This window comes from Rutilus rutilus, assembly GCF_951802725.1.
Source record: "Rutilus rutilus genome assembly, chromosome: 22".
Taxonomy (NCBI): Eukaryota; Metazoa; Chordata; class Actinopteri; order Cypriniformes; family Leuciscidae; genus Rutilus; species Rutilus rutilus.
In genome coordinates, this window is record NC_140227.1 from 27,617,725 (window position 1) to 27,635,436 (window position 17,712).

The window sequence follows — 17,712 nt, forward strand, 5'->3', positions numbered from 1 at the left end:
TTTAAATTAAAAATATCCATAAATTATGAGAAAAACTCAACCCTGTCACAAGTTTTCAACCCTGAAACAATGAGAAATATACAGATGTGACAGGGTTGAGTGTGATGGGGTTGAGATTTTTTTGCACAAAATGGCCACTGCTCCTATATACAGTACATTGTAAAAAAATCCATCTTAATTTGTATGTGATGGGGTTGAGTTAACCTTGACAGTACCCTCCCTTGACTATAATAGGCCTCAAAAATCTTAAAAAGTATAAAAAAGTATGATAATACTTACTATCTTATGCAACACTGTTAAAAAGTGTCATTTTATGGGCAGAGAATAGTTGGCGTGACAACTGCACATTTTATTAATTATTTTCTTAATAAAAATTCAGTGAAGTACCTCAGGGACATGTGCAATAGAAATAAGATATTATTTTATGATAATTATTTTTAATTATTATTAATTATAATGGACATACCAAAGTATTGTGAAAAGCTTTTAATATTTCATTTTGGAGAACCAACACTTAAAAAAGTCTTGGGGACTAAAATATTTTTTTCAAATACTTATTTTCACGGGAGTAACTTTTTTTAGTTCCTGAATCCTCGCCGAGTCCAACAATACCAAACATGCTACACTGTAAAAAGTGATTCTGAGTTTTAGTCAGGTGGACAAGTAAAATCATGTCCTGTCAACTTGCAGTGTCTCACTACACAATAGGATGAGTTATAACAACCTCAACTTGAAGGGAAATTGAAAGCTGCCGTCGGCAACATTTTTTTGATCAAATTCAGTGAAATTGACACTATAATCCGACAGAACAACATAAATAAGGTGGTTTTAGAAAAAAACCCGAGCTTCTAACTCCACCTGGAGCATGTTATTTGTTTTGCAAAAACCCACCGCTCCCGTCTCATCGGGTCCAATCAGCGCAGGGGGGTGTGAGATCTGACTGTCAATCACAGGTCGTGCACACGCGTCAGATTCACTCTCCCTCGCGCAGATGCACACGACACGCCTGAAGATTGTACGAATCGTGATGGCGGAGAGAAAATCTACTAACAAGCTTCCAATTCCTCGGTTATTGCTATCTATGGATAGATTAGCCAGGGCAGCCTACCTCCGAGTCCATGGTGTTGATCAATGCTGAAGAGACGCGCGTTCACAGAAAATCAGGTACACACGCACTGGCGCTCGTTGGTAGTGGGGGAGGGGCATGAGAGTTGTAAACATTCAAAATTTTGGCTAAGTCCACTCAATCTGCCAGACTTGCCGACTGCAGCTTTAAAATAACGTGTTCATATAACAACAAAACATAGGTTCATTCAATTTTCTGCCTCATGCGCATGTGCCAGAAACTCTACGTCATGATGACGTACTATTTTAACGAATTTGAGCCAGACGCGCCATCGCCATTTTGTGCACGAAAAGACGACGAGATCACGACAGAGTTGCTGCGCGGAAAAAGACGAAGGAGCTCTTATTTGAACGACTACAGATGGATTTTTATAGTAAGTATACCCTGATTTGTTCTTTCTTTCATGTAAAAATTAGGCTTGTTTCGTTTGCGCTCACCGACCGCGTATTGATTACAGGCTATTTTGACAAACTAAGACAACTTGATTAGTAATCAGGAGCCACACGCACTGGCACGCATATTTTTGCTAGCTACGTTACAGTGTGTTAGACACCGAGCTGCTGTCGAGACGTGAGCAGAAAGAGAAGTCGTCTTTGACTAGTATTAATGTTAGTAAATATATATATATATATATTAAAAAAAAGTGTATATAAGTTACTTTTTAGCGTGTTCTTGATCGGATCTCTTTATCGTTAGAAACACAGAATGACCAGTAACGTTAATATCTGAAGCACCGCCGCCAGTCCATATTTATTTTTACCATTACGATTAAAAATACCATATGATTTTGACAACCTTAATGTTTTTGAGCACGTGCAAACGGTGCGTCTTCTGTAGGCCTATATAGGTAACTTGCCATGATTTTGTATTAATACTAATTCAACTTTTTGTAGTTAATAATCACATGATTAAACTTTTATGTCAATTGAACAGAAAAGGAAAGAGAGCAAATGGCTGTGGCGATGATGAAGAGGACTCCAGACATCACATTTGTTGATGCTGCTATGAGCAGTGTGCTGTATTCTTTGAGAAGACAAGAAGTCGTTGATGAGGAGCCACCAGTGTCACAAATGAAAATCCGATGGCCAGCCATTTTCACAGAGAGACAGGTAAATTGTGTTTATTTATTTCTGTGTGCTTTGAATTAATCAGAAAATCTTGGGCTGTGAAAGTTGTGCTGTTCTATTAGAAGATATGGGCAAACTTACTGTAATATCCTAAGATTATATGACCAGTTCTTTAATGTTGAGTGAAAATGTCACTGAGACCCTGGCATCTTTGTTCAATTTGTAAATGTATTTATGTTTTTATAGATCAGCAAAGAATTCACCAGGCTTGTGTCAAAGGACCCGAGCAAGTCCTTTTTGGAAGGCCTAGCCCTAGATGGTCATCTCTCAAAGCTGATACAGTTATTCCGGTCAAAGCGTTATGAGGACATTCCAGAAATGACTTCAATACTAGAGAGCCTTGATAAGAACGTGAGTCAATTTATTTTAAAGCAGTCTTTCTCTCCCCAAAATGACAATTCTGTGATCATTTACTCACTTACTCACTACTCACATCTAGTGTTGTCACGATACCAAAATTATTGTTTCGATACCGATACCAAGTCAAGTATTGCGATTTCGATACTTTTTCGATACTTTTCCTGAAAAGGGAGAAACACTCTCAAATATCATTGCTGTGCTTTATTTTAAAACCGGGACAACATTCTAATCATATAACACTAATAAATGAACATATGAACAGCAGATATATTAAACATTTGAACAAAATATGAAATATCAAAATATAAAAAATAAATTAGAGCAATGACATTCAAGGTAATTTTTTTATATAAATTTAGCAGCATTATCTCATTTATCATAAGAAACATAAGAGCTTTATCTTGATTCTGAACTTTGAATAAAAATATGAACAGCGATTATATTAAACAATGTTTAATATTGGTAACATATGATAAGCCTCATTGGTGATATATTTGACATGTGGGGAGAGAGTTATGGAATATAGCAGCAAAGACAACGTCGGCAGTGTTGACGGCAAAATAGGCTACAGAATAATTCGTTCTGTATCGAGAGGTGCAATATTTGAAAATCGATCATATTTTTTTAATTACATTTATATTGTATTTATGTCAAAACTTTCAAACATCAAAATGTCATTTATTAATATGTATTCGTGTCAAAATGACATAGAAACATCTTTTCCTATTCTATTTTGCCTGGGAACGCTTCCATCACGCTTGCGTGACGCGTGAAAAATAGGCGTCGGTTCTATTTATAGCATGCACGCGTTTTCCGCGCGTCTCGAGCTGCGCCCAGACTCGTGTGTCACGCAGGCAGTTAACATGGGAGCCGAAATAAAAACGGACACGACACGCAGCCAGTGTGTCGCCGGCCTTACAAATCTGGAACGCGGTCATTCTTAGAAGTATGGATACTAATAAATGAAGGAATCGTGACGTTTTTAATTTCCGCTTTACTTTTGAAGTATCGGTGCACCGTGCAACAGAGCAAGGTAGGCTACGTACTTCCATATGTCACTCCTCGCGTCAACTTTTTCTACGAGTCGTGGACCACTTGTGCTCGCACATGCAGCCATCTCGCTGTAGTGTTTTGTCCATAGACGGTTTTGTCACATGACACAGACAGCGGCAGGTTCTTTGCTGCGTGCGTCAGGAAAAAAACACAGACGTCCATAGGGAGGCGTTTTAAAAAAAAAATTTTTTTTAAGTATCGATACTGATAAATTTAGGTATCGTGACGTTTTTAATTTCCGAGTATCGCGATACTTTTGAAGTATCGGTACACCGTGCAACACTACTCACATCATAAACCTATTGATAGTGACATCTTTTCATACAATGACTTCAGAGTAAGCATCTAAAAAGTAACCTATTCAATTTGCATGTCATATTCAAAGTCTTCTGAAATCATACAATGTCTTTGTAGGATGAAAACATAAAATGTCAGTCTTTGTTTACAATGATGTTTTATTGTATTAGCTACTACATAAAAAACCAAGCCTCATTGGTTCTTGCAAGTCTTTTGATCAAATGTCATGACACAAGAACTAATGAGGTTTGATGTTGTTGTTGTTGTAGTATGTCGTAGTAACCTTAACACTGATATGATCTGATTAGTTCATTGCACATAGTTTTAAAACTTTTAAAATAGGCAACATGACTCATCCACTACTTTTAACTTCATTTTTTATAGTGTTGACTTTTCCTTTATAGAGCTTAACAGCCTAGCCATTGTTCATTTATGAATATTGATAGAATTACAATAGAAATTCAGTTTGTAAACGCTTTTGGCGTGTGTGCTTGTGCTGCTGCGGTCTCGTTCATTTGCCATGTTGTTTGTCTATCTCTATGGCAAACGCTGAGCCCGTTCAAAACTAAGGGGAGCCCAGACAGTACGTCCTTCAGGTCGATCACTGCAAACCAATCTTGGTCAAAATTACGCTCCACTTCAGTAGCACCTATACACCAAACTTTTGTACTTGTACCTAGTTATAGTTATATTATGTTATATTATATTATGAAGACATTTACAGAGGGATTTGTAAATATATTATTCCTAGCCTGATTTATATAACATTTTATTCCAAAAAACATGGCGAAAATCTTTTTTTTTTAAGGCTATTAACAGTTTTTTCTGATTTACAGGATAACAAAAGTAGATATCCATAAATCCCTCTGTATTTTTTTTTCCCATCTAATATGTGAACACAATGAAAAAATCATTTTTAACCTGGCTTTATCCAATACTCAGATTTCGTTGTTTTAAATCTATGCAAATTAGTGCATATTTGATTAGATATTGCCTAATTTGCATATTTAAACATTAAATTACAGAAAACTTGTAATACATTTTGTTTCTCATCTTAATGTAGGTAATCAACTGTGAAAGTTTCATGATGATATCTGCTAGTTAAAAATTTTACCCTATTCACCTGTAGTGTCTCACCTTAATTTGCATAAAAAAAGGAAATCTCAGACAACTTGCAATGGTGTTTTTCTTAGTTATTATGTAATATGGAATACGTCACATATCATATATACACTGGGAACATTTAAGAGTGATATTGATTGAATATGTATGTCGGCCTTAAAAAAATTACACAAATAATGCTTAATTTCACCTTAAAAGTTGGTATTTTGCATATATATATATACATAAAAAAGGCAGTGAGCCTCCATTATATCTTTGCTCTGACCCTTGACTATCGATCTAGAAACTTAATTTCCTCATCTTGATTGCCTACTTACAAAAAAACTAGGGGAAAATGGTCCAACGACTGAGCAAGATATGCAATTTGGCGGCCATTTTGATATGCAAATTAGAAGGTCAAAAACTCAAAATTTCGCTTGGGAACCAGTTTTTTTGGACTCAGCACCCTTGAAATATAAGGTAGGCCGGTTCCCAACTTGTACCCATAAATGCTCCTCACTTCTTATAGAAGGCCATTTTTCTGAAATCCGTCTAGTCCAGGGGTCGGCAAGTAACTTTGGCCGTGGGCCAATATTTTTTTTAGCCAGTAGATGGCGGGCCAGCTACACAGAGTAGGCCTATGGATACAAATTAAATAGTACTCTTATATAATATGATGGGTCCGTCACCATCCGTGGATCATTCGTTCAATCGTTTTTTCAAATTAAAACCAAAAATAAAAAGATGAAAAACGACTTGTTTTTCCATTATTTATTTCCTGAACTAAAATGAAAAAACGAATAACGACGGGTTTTCTGATTTTCTGATTGTGCTCAGATCAAAAATAGAAAAAATGTATTACTGGATTAGACAAATTTTAATTTAGATTTTAAATTTTTAATTTAACACCTTTTAAACAGATAAGTACTATTGTGGTAACAGATTACAGCCATTTTAATAAAGGTGTGAATAGCAATCATGCCTCATTCGCTTACAGTCCGACTTTTGAACTTTATTCCTTTTTTTATTATTATTATTTATTCGGGACACACAGATACACACCTAAGATTTAAGGAGGTCTGAGCGGGGCTGTTTTTCCCCCCGTCCCGCTCCCACAAGGTTCTATTCAGCAACCGCTTAAAATACACTCTGTGTTCACCCGCTTTATTTCCCGACCTCACGGGTCCGCAAAATTTAGATCTCGTTTCCATAATCTCACATTCAAATGTCTCTAAAAGAAAGTCTCGGAAAGAAGGAGATTAAGTACCCTATAATAATTATAAATGCTATACAAAAATTGTGTTCGTGTCAATATAAATATTAGGCTATTTTAACATTGTACTGTCAGCAGAGAAAAAAATGCCACAGAAAAAAAATATGAAATATAAATAACAAATTAAATAGGACAAAGCCTATCACTCAAATTTCTAAGCAACATAAACGAAAATCATATTGCCCTACTGACAAATGAAGTAGGCTATTTTCTGTCAAACTATTTCAAACATCCTTGCAAGAAAAGAATGTTGTTGACCGACAATGGTTTCAGTACCAAACAGCCCCTCAGAGCTAGGTGTACAGGTGGTCAGAATTAAGTGCGGATACGCTGTCAAAAGATGGACACAAAGTGGTCAAGCGTTTATAACTAGACGCGGCAGGCGCGAATTTGACGCGCTATTCCGTTCTCACTCCCAGGGCGTCAAAAACTGAAGCATGGTCAAGTGCCTTCCGCGTCACAAAGAAGACGTTGAAGGTACTCCTAGGCGTCATATTGACGAACAAGGAACTCCATTGATTTCAACGGTTTTCCTTATGCGTCAGATTAATGTAATCCCGCGCCGCATGATTCCCTATAGGCGTTTCACACAGTATGCGGCGGTGAAATCGCCGCGCGACTACGTCTTTTCTCAAGTAGTGTAAGAGTTTTGTGCAGCATTTAGGACTTCCAAAATAATCCGGCGGGCCAGAAAATATTCATGGCGGGCCAGTTTTGGCCCGCGGGCCGCCAGTTGTCGTTCCCTGGTCTAGTCTATTTGCGGTGGCTGCCACGAAATTATGGAACAGTTTACAATTTATATATCAGGGACCTTCCTACACTCGGTCAGTTTAAAAGCCATCTGAAAACATATTTTTTTATGATAGCGTAGCGTTTTTTGACTGTTTTATGATGTTTGTACTTTTTATTTAGATATATTGGATATGCATTTTTTTTTTTTTTTTGCTTTTCTCTACTTATTATTTTACTGCTTGTACAGCACTATGGTCAACTTTGTTGTTTTATTAAGTGCTTTATAAATACATTTGAATTTGAATTTGTGTGTGTCCACATGATGTGTGTTATGGTGATGTGTTAGTAAATGAGTGGAGGGAAGAGGGAAGGAACCCCCCTTCCCAATACTTTCTCTATTTTACACACACACACACACACACACACACACACACACACACACACACACACACACTTCCATCATGGGCAGACATCCATCATGTGTCAGAAGTGCAAAGTGAGGCTTTGCCTGGTCACTGGACAAAATGCTCGCAACTGTTTTCTCAGCTTCCATTGCCATAGAATATATCTGGTGTGGGGCACCACAGGGAAGATGGTAGAATTAAAAAAACAAAACAGGAAAAAGGTGTTTTAAAAATCAGCACATGAACTGTTTAAAAAGTTATGAAATGTTAAATTTATATCCTACATAGGCAATGCATCTTGGGAGAAAAAGTTCATTTTTTTCCAATTTTTCTAATGTTGTATGGATAACATGAAAAAATGTAGCTAATTAATTGTTCATTAAATGTTTTAAAAGTTGTCATATGACCTATAATAAAAAAGAATACATTGCAAAATATTACCCTAAATGAGCAATGTATCTCGGGAGATACAGAGTGTAACTTAGAAAATAATGGGCATATTTTGGAAAAAATGCATGAACTGTCATTTTAGTCTAGATACATACAAAAATAGCAATGAATCATTTTTCCATTAAATTTATTCATTAAAAAAAGGGTTAAAATTAAAAATGTAAATGTAATCCACAGAATATATTATACACCTCTGAAACGTTTTAGAATGAAACTGATTCCCTCCCCTGTGTGTGACAAATGTAGCACTGGGGCAATCGGCAGCTTTCTCCATGTATTCTGGGAATGTCCTTCAATCCTCAACTTCTGGGTTGATGTCTCTTCTGTATTATCACAACTTTTGGAACTGACAATTAATCCTGAACCATGTCTTTTCCTTCTTAACGATGTATCCTCTGCTGCCCTTACGTTAATTCAAAAACGGCCAAGAAAACCAATAATTATTAAATAATTAATAATTAGTTCTTGGTTTCCTCCTCATTCTTTATCAAAACAGCAGTGGTTGTCTTATGTTATAGATATTGTCCGTCTGGAGCGATCCACTGCCTTAATTAATAGGGCAAAGATTACAACTATTATGCACTGGAGCCAAGCTCATGACCGCTTGATTTCTATTCTCAAAACCTAAATGATCTAAGTTTGTTTTTCTTTTAATTTTATTGAGGCCTCAATTATCTTTATTTCAATAGACATTTTCTTCCTGTAAATCATTTATCTCTGACTATGCATATAGTTCAATTTTTATTTTGCATTATTATTATTTTATTAGTCCTTCTGTATGTGTAAATGTTTCTCTTCTGTATATCTGTTTTATATTTGTTATCAGTTATGTTTTCCATATTGAAGTAATTTAGTGAAAATTTGTCAGTTTGAATGCTGATAACTTTGTTTGCAAGAAAATCAATAAAGTATTGGTCACAAAATTAAAAATGTAAATTATTTTTATTAATTACAATCCATCCAGGCCATAAATTAGCCACTTAGTGACTTCAGGCAGACTAAAGAAGGGGGAAAAAAGAGCAGAGATTAAAATGGATGTAGTATACTTTGTTTACAACACATTTAATTAGCACATGAATTGCTTCAAGAACACTTAAATCACAGGGACGTCTATCGTTTTGTACAATTGCTGCCCCTGAGGGTTGTTCCATAAAAGACGCTTAGAAAAGCGGGGATTAAACTCCAAAACCGGACTTGAATGAGCTTAACAAATACGTTGGGGCTAAAGTGGTTCCATAAAAGGTAATTGAAGTTCACGCAATCTCGCTAATTTGATCCAGGTTTATCAAGTCTAGATAATTGCGTGTGGACACGTTTTTGAAGCAGCCCTAGAGGTCGATCTTGGATCAAATCGATCCACCATCAAACATCGTATATTTTGTGCTGTTTTATGCGTTTGTGATATGATTTTTTCCCCCTCAGTGCAAAACTTACATTTTACTGTTATATTCTCCATCTGTAAATGTTAGAAAGTCATGCAAATGTATCCATTTTGCTGCTAATCTTCATATTGAACGAGCGCTGCTGCGCGCATGCGCGCCAAATACGAGCGCAATCATTCTGACTAAAATATACATTTTGCTTGGAAAATTAATATGCGATATTTTATAACACTAGAAATATCTTCTAATTATAATAATTTATCTTTGGATAAGTTGCAGTGAACTTCTAGCGAACAGAAGTACTTCAGTGAACAGAAGTAGCCTAATTCAGGGAAGTTTATTTTAAGAAACTAAATATATAAAGATACAAAATATAGTTTTACAAGAATTACAGCTTTTAATGCAATACTTTTTTGGAGAAAGCAAGAATCCCCAGTTTTAAATGAGTAGATTTAGTTTCTAAAGTACATTATGGAGAGGATAACATGAAATTTAGAGCAAATTTTGAAAAGATATGTGCAACTCTAAAATCAAAGAATATTCCATAAAATAAAGGAATATATATTAGCCTACATTAACTACATTTTTATACAACCCTCCCTCACTTTTATTTCTAGTTATTTGTTATTTTATTTATTGACTTATTTAATATTGAATATTTGATATTCAAATAATATTACTTGAATAACTATTAGGAATTGTGTGTCATTATAAGAGTTTGATATAAATATGTGAATGTTAAATTTTTATTAATATTTATTTATTGTTTTTTGTCTTTTCACCCTTAAATCATATCTAAAAGTGTCTAACTATGTACTTTTTGGTTATTGCTCTAATCATGTGTTTTTTAGGCTATGTGTTGGTGGGTATTATCACAAAAGAAAAAAAAGTAGAAGGAAAAATAAATAATAAATGAATATTTATTGGGGGAAAATATGATGTTTTTAAAGGAACTGTCCATTTGTATAATTGTGTTAAATGTGTTTGAATTGAAAGCCACAATAAAGTACATAATATATATATATATATATATATATATATATATATATATATGCTAAAATATTTGTTATTTGGACATTAGATGTGCCTTATTTAGAATTTTAAACCTACAAGTGTATTTTTATGATAGCAATAACTGTAAAGGGACTATTGTAATGGGGTAAATAAAATGTAGGCTAATATACTGTCAATTACTAAGCTCAGATTCATCTTACCAGCTAACATTTATACTGTGCTTTTGTAATTATTTATTTTTAATTTTGTGATTTTAACTTCTGCTTTAAAAGCTTTTTTTAGATTGTGTTCTAATGTTCTTCTAATAATCATAAACATGTACTACAGCTGCCAAACAAAACCAGAGAGAATTGTATTCATAAATCTTTAAAACAATCTAATTAAATCTTGGGCACAAAACATTCAGCCAGTAAAAAAAGAAAACCTGTAGTATATATATTGTATTTATCTATCAATATATCTATCTATATAGATAGATATATTGTCTAATTTATCATTGTAGCCTTATTTAAGTTGACTTTCTGTATACTGTGTATTTATTTTTGGACTCATAATGGTTAATAAAGTCCAATAATGGTATGAGAGAGTGTCAGTGGTAATATCATTGTGTTCTTGTCGGTCAGTGTTAGAGGATCTGTGTAACAGCTGAGGCTTAGCCTGACAGTTAGCCTGCCCTGGACCAGGCTAGTTTCCCAGCATAAGTTGCCAGGGTAACTGAGTTTGAACTATTTTAAGTTTGCTTTATGAAACAGAATCCACCGACAATAAGTCTTGACTAACCAAAATAAGCTTGTATTCTAATCTTGTTTTATGGAACAACCCTCTGGAGTGAAAGAGCATGTAAATACTGTGATACTCACTAAACAAAATGAGGAGGATGACTCCAAACAGCACCAGCATGCAAAGAATACAAATGGCCCACTTCTGCAAAATCAACAAACAAGTATACATTGTCATTTGGTGTAGAGCTGCATCTAACGATTATATTTGTTGTCGATTAATCTGTCGATTATTTCTTCGATTAGTCGACTAATCTAACGATTATTTTTCTGATTAATCTAATGATTATTTTTGGGATTAGCTGATTTATCCATTGGCAAACTTTACAATAAATAAGTACAACAATATATCAGCTGTATTTTGAAGAGGGTAGTGCATCTGAATATTATTTTAACATGAAATCTATGAATGATGACAAAAAAAAAAATTATTTCAGAAAGGGTAGCCTTTCATTTTATTATGAAATATGCGAACAGGAAGCATTTTAAGCTTTATTTTTAACTAATGGTACTGTTTCATAAAATGTAAGATACAGTCACAGGCCTATTTAGGAAACGTGTTTAATATAGTCTGTTATTAATTACTTTAGTGGGAGTATGATTTACTCAATTAACTTGTCCGAAAATGCACTTGTGTTTATCTGCAAAAAGGTTCACATACACTAGATTGCAGCCTAGGCTACTGTTAATGTAAATATAACGTTAGTCGTTTGTTTTTAAAGTCTACATTAGAGACCTGCGCGGGACGGATTTCTCCCTTAATGATTTCTAAAAAGCTGACATCTCAGTTCATCACGATCTCACAAATCTCTGTTATAAATGAAACTGGCTGCACAATTAATCTTTCATAATATCTACACTTTGTTTGCTATAATCAGAAGATTTGCCAGTATGCAGAATTCAGCACTGAACAAAAAGTCAATTTTGAGCGGTGAGGGGGTTCTATAAATGCATCTGATTTGCGTTCAAGAAACCAACACATCTGTCTGTGATTGGCTACATTGATCAACGCTGCAAACATGTTATAAATAGATAGAGACTCTGGCCTGTAAATCGTTTCTATTTTGTTTGTTATTGTTGCTTTTGCTTTTGTGCAACAGATGAATGACAATTTATTTGTTTATAGATGTTACATTTATAGATAATTCTATTTTGCGGGAGTTTCGCGAATCGTTTTATTCTCCCGCAACCAGCACACACACACACACGGGTGCATTACCGCCCGCGCCCGCACTCGGCCATCAGATCCATATTTCCGCGCCGCACTCTGTTGCGTTGGGTCCTGCGGGAGTGCAGGTCTCCAGTCTACATGTGCATACACAACTTTTAAAAAGCGTAGTTTAAAGTATTCCCATACTTTGGATGATCGTGGTCTGTCATTTTCACCATGAAGCAGAAGCCGCCATTACTTGATATTTAAACGTAAATAATTAATGTGACGCGTCGACGCATTTCATGCGTGTCGACGTATTTTCAGAGGCGACGTAATCGATGACGTCGACGCGTCGTTGCGGCCCTAATTTGGTGCCTATGATGGCGCTTTCAGATCACTTATCCATTATTATGACCGCCACTAGCGTAGCTAGCGAAAGCGGTCATATAGGGATTGTCAAAGTTGTTTTTTTTTTTTTCGTCATCTACTGAATTTTTTCGTCAACGATACCAGGGACACCGAAACACCGGGGAACATGAAATTTGGTGGGCATGTAGCCCCACTAGACTTTTACGGAAAAATTTCGTTTGGTCCCCGGGGGCCACTCACCCCCCGCGCTGGGCCCCCCCAAACCCAAAAAATGCAGTTTTTCCTAAATAACTACCTGAACCGTGGCACCGAGGATGAAGACATTTTTATGGTATGTTGGTCTTAAGGGCCCACATCAACCTAGCCCATAATCACTCATTTGTGATTTGCGCCCCTCCCATAAAAAATGAAAATGCAATATTATTCTGCTTTATCTTCAGTTGAGATGTTCAGAACTGCACCATATTTCATGTGTATGATTAACTTGACATCCTCTGGGGGTATGCTAAGTTTTGTAGAATTTCATCCATGGGGGGGTATAAAATAAATTCATTTATGTGCACATTTAGTGACTGTACACACTCATCGACCTGTAGATGGTGCTGTTGAGCGAAAGGGTTGCTGGTTTAGGATGATACTGTCACACACACACACATGCAGGAATACAAACAAACGCAAGCATGCACACACACTGACATCCACACTAGGGATGCGCGGTATACCGGTACTGCAAAAATACCGGTATATATTATATTTCAAACGGTACAATATCATAATTTTGCTCACTTCGGTATTTGATGCGCTGCTGTTTCGAAGTTCACCGCTAGGCGGCAGTGCGCTACCCAAACTGACGCGGGTCACGCAAAACCGGCAAACGGTGACAACGGAGGAACACAATGGATCAAACAGATGAAGCTCATTCTACACGCCCGAAATTAATAAATAAAGAGAGCAATAGGAGTGAAATATGGCATTACTTTGCCTACAAAAGTAATGAGAAAGGTGAAGCAACAGACCTCAATGCACCACTCTACAAACGCTGCTTTAAATTTGCCACGGGAGGCAACACATCAAATCTGGCTAACGTTGACCACTTGTCACTTGATCATCCTGACTTGTTCAAAGAATTCAGAGATCGACACGTGAGTCCATCATTCAACTGATTTAATTTAGACTTTTATTCACAGCGCACATAGAGCTTATCAATTAAATATGACACGGTAAACACGAAAGCTCAAATGTGCTTTCATGACACGCTAGAACCAATGAAGTTTAGTTCTCATAATTTTTTTTGCCCTTTCAAACAATCATATATTAATTGAATTTGAATGAATAAAGAGATAAGTGATATTAATTTTAGTATTGGTGATAGTAAAATGAAAGGCATATCTATCACTGCTGCTGTGGCGACCGACTGAGGAATCAGCTGAGAGAGAGTAATAGTAGTAATATGGATATTACTAATATGAATGTTAGAGTAACACTTTACATTTAAGCTACATTTGTCAACATTCATTAGGTAACCTGACCTGACAGTATTATAGCATTTATTAATCTAGAATAGATCAATCCGTAATTATTATTTAAATATACTAATACATGTTTAGCATGTTAACATTACTTTATGCATTAAACTAATATGAACCCAAACCAAACAGTAATCAAACCAAGATGAATAAATGCTATAAATGTTGATAATTCTGTTGATGCATGACAGCTAATGGTTTACATTTCATTTCATTATTCTATTATTATTCTATATTAATCAATTATTATAGATAATAGATATTAACCTATTTTAATTGTATCATTTCAGGTGTCCTTTTCTTTTTTTTTCTTTTTTTTTTTAAATCAAAATTTAACCTACTGTAAGTTCCCTGACTGTTTTTTATTTATTAAAATTTTTTTTTTAACATTTTGATAACTTTTTGTTTGCACATTCGGTGCAGCAGAGTTTCAAGCAGTGTTTTTTAATAAAACTGTTTCAATTCACTTAAATTTTGAGGCTGGTTATTTGTCACCTGTGGTATCGATTTAGTATCGATACCGAGGTATTAGGTTCTGGTACCGTACCGAAACCAAAATTGTGGTATCGAGCCATCCCTAATCCACACACACCCATACACACACATACAAATCCACACGCACAAACACACACACGCACACACACACATGTACGCACGCATACATACACGCACAGACACACACACATACACACAGACAGACATGCACATACTACTACTTTTTTTAGGTATATACACAAACACGCAATACAGCCAAATTGCTCCACGTCATTTATTTTTGTGGAAAGCCAGTGCAGGCCTGAGCGGCGGTCATATTTTGTACTGCCATGCGGTACATCTAGTTTATGTTTTATTTTGTATTTTTTGTTTGTTTGTTTAAAAAAAAATACTGTATGTCGTTATATTTCCCATATTTTTAACTTTAAATGTAATGACGTTTTGGAATAACAAAAAATAAATCTCACGCATATAAAACGCATTTAAAATAAATTAGTGCATGGTATGAGTGCTGAACTCCCTTGTTTTACCTTTGCATTTCTCCACCTTTGCCGCAGGGCTGCCAGTGGTCCCGGCTGTGGTCTTTCTAATGGAGCTGACCTCCTGATAAATGAGCTCCTGGAAAATGTTACCACAAAATGAAAGAAAAGTAGAAGATTTAACATTAAACAACGTCTAGACAAAGTGACACGGTCCTTATTCCAAGAATTGTTGATGCACAGAGCCCTGAAAAGGGAAACCGCTTCATTTTGTGGGTATGTGTGGATAAAAAAATACATTTTTACTCAACAGTTGTTACTCTGGTTAAAGCAGTTTCTGTTTATTTTGTAAAAGTCTTGGATGGTTTGCTGAATCGTTTTCGAGTTTACGACCCCACTGACAACTACAAGTCAATTTCTGAAAATACTTGGGACAATGGACTGTGGAGTACCCAGAACAGTGGAGGCTGGCTGACTCTTAACAACTGTGGGGTTTTGGTTTGTACAGTAAGTTAAATAAATGCTATTATTTATTTATTTAATTTTTATCTACATTACTTTAACAACTTTTATTGTTTATGTAATATGTTTATTGCATTAGATGGCAGAAATGGAGGTGAGGGACAAATGGACCTCTATGAAAAACGAAGTGATACAGGGAGAAGATCTGTGGCATCTGAGAATATATCACGCATCATCAATGGCAGCATATGCTGTTCAGCATATGAAGTATAAAAGGTATGTGTAAAATGTGTGTCCTCATTCATATAAATCAATTTAAAAGTTTAATAAATCAAGTAGATCGATGATTTTTAAAATATAGGACACTCGAGGAGGTGGGAAAAAAAGGAATTTGTTCTCTTGTCAGTGATACTGAAATTCTGGTACATATAAGACTTTACAAAATTTAAAATGGCTAGATATTGTTTGCTATACTAAATATTTTTTTCAGGAGTTGTTTCAAGGAATTGTGAAAGGCTCACATGAAACCCAACCTAAGAGCTTTCATCCAGCCTTGTCAGCACATGTTGAGGAACTTCTAGGACACATCGACAACATTGTGTTTGAGCAAAAGAAGGACAAAAAGCTTGAACATACTGACCTTTCAATGTTCAAATTAACAGCAGCATTGGCCTTAAACTGAACTTTTTGGGTTGAAGCTCCTGCTTCTTCTGGTGAGCTCCTGATAAATGATGAAAAAATAAGAATAGTTTTACCACAAAATGAAAGAAAAGTAGAAGATTGGTAAAAAAACAAACATATTACATGCAAAACAAGACCGCCGTGACACAGGACTGTTTGCAGAGGCTGTGGATTACAGGTAATAATGTTGTAAATAATGTTCAGTTTCTTTGACAGACCAATTGTTTTGCTTCATACAACATCAATGAATCGTCCGGAGCCACAGGTATTAATTTTGTTTTGCCTGTAATATGTTTTTTTGACTCAAACTGACTGTAGCTATTGACTTGCATTATATGAATCATCAAGGACCACATTTTCAGCTAAAAATCTTTACTGTTTAACTTGTAGTTGCGTAGCTGTCAATGGAGGGAAAGAAATCTCAGATTTCATTAAAAAGATCTCAATTAATTTGTGTTCAGAAGATGAATAAAAGTCTTACTAGTTTGGAACAACATGAAAGTGAGTAATTAATGACAGAATTTATATTTTTGTGTGAACTATCCCGTTAACGGCAAGTAGAGACTTAAGTGTTTTATATAAACTTTGAGTACTTGTGCAAAAATGCACAGTGGCACTGTTTTGCATTGTTTCTTTTGTGAATTTGTTTTAATATGCTTAATAAATAAAAAATGGATCAAAAGTAAAGCCCTTGAATATGTCAAATTTACTGTCCAAATATTTTTTCTTTGAATGCATGTTTACTGTGAAGTAGTGGCTGTGAGTTAGTGCTAACAATAGATTATCAGGTGGTATTTTAGTGTAAAAAAGTACAGTAATTCAACTTTTTATTGCCTAAGCATTTTGTGTTAAAAACAGAAAAAATATCAGTGGCATAAGACATAAGATCATGTAAATGAGAAGATTCATGAAATTCTAGATATGTAGAGCGAGCGAGTGTGTTTGTGTACTGTCAACAAAATGAGCTGGCCCTGATCCGGCATGATTCTGAACCAGGGGCCCGTTCTTCGTACGTTGCTTAAAACATCCGAGTTCAAATGAGACATCCAAGATGATATCATTGTGCTAATCATGATCTGGCTAACTCGGTTCTTCGAACACACTTTCCGGATATGATTAGTATAGCTGGATTGAGTCATCTGAGATAATTGCGCGTTCATGCGCTGGTTAAAAGGGGATATGTATCGATAGTAGAAACATTGATCAGCAACGCTGCTATTGGCTGCTCAGCGTGGGCGTGGCCAAAGAGCGCGCTCAGTTTTTCTCCTCAGCAGAGCAAGAACTAATAGTCAAAGTTTATCCGGAATTTTAATGTTTAATTAAAACGCCAGGGAACACCTCAAAGTCTGCAAAAGCCAGGAGAGAGGGCTGGCAAAAAGTAGCAGACAATTTAAATCCGTGAGAAGTGGCCATGTTAGATGTTTTTATCACTTATTAGCCTATATTTTT

At 35.5% G+C, this 17,712-nt stretch overlaps 1 protein-coding gene across 1 annotated transcript; it reads left to right on the forward strand.

Moving 5' to 3' along the window:
- Positions 1–1,416: 1,416 nt before the first annotated feature.
- LOC311282012 (uncharacterized protein) lies at positions 1,417–17,083 on the forward strand. Its single transcript, XM_084395477.1, has 7 exons — positions 1,417–1,499; positions 2,060–2,235; positions 2,440–2,604; positions 15,199–15,396; positions 15,476–15,627; positions 15,722–15,858; positions 16,073–17,083. Exons 1-4 carry the CDS (start codon positions 1,487–1,489, stop codon positions 15,229–15,231), a joined length of 387 nt encoding a protein of 128 aa, XP_084251603.1. The 5' UTR covers positions 1,417–1,486; the 3' UTR covers positions 15,232–15,396; positions 15,476–15,627; positions 15,722–15,858; positions 16,073–17,083.
- The last annotated feature ends 629 nt before the right edge of the window (positions 17,084–17,712 follow it).

Coding starts and splice junctions, on each gene's coding strand:
- LOC311282012 (XM_084395477.1), top strand. Junction 2,236..2,439: donor CCATTTTCACAGAGAGACAG/GTAAATTGTGTT, acceptor ATGTTTTTATAG/ATCAGCAAAGAATTCACCAG. Junction 2,605..15,198: donor TAGAGAGCCTTGATAAGAAC/GTGAGTCAATTT, acceptor CCTTTGCCGCAG/GGCTGCCAGTGGTCCCGGCT.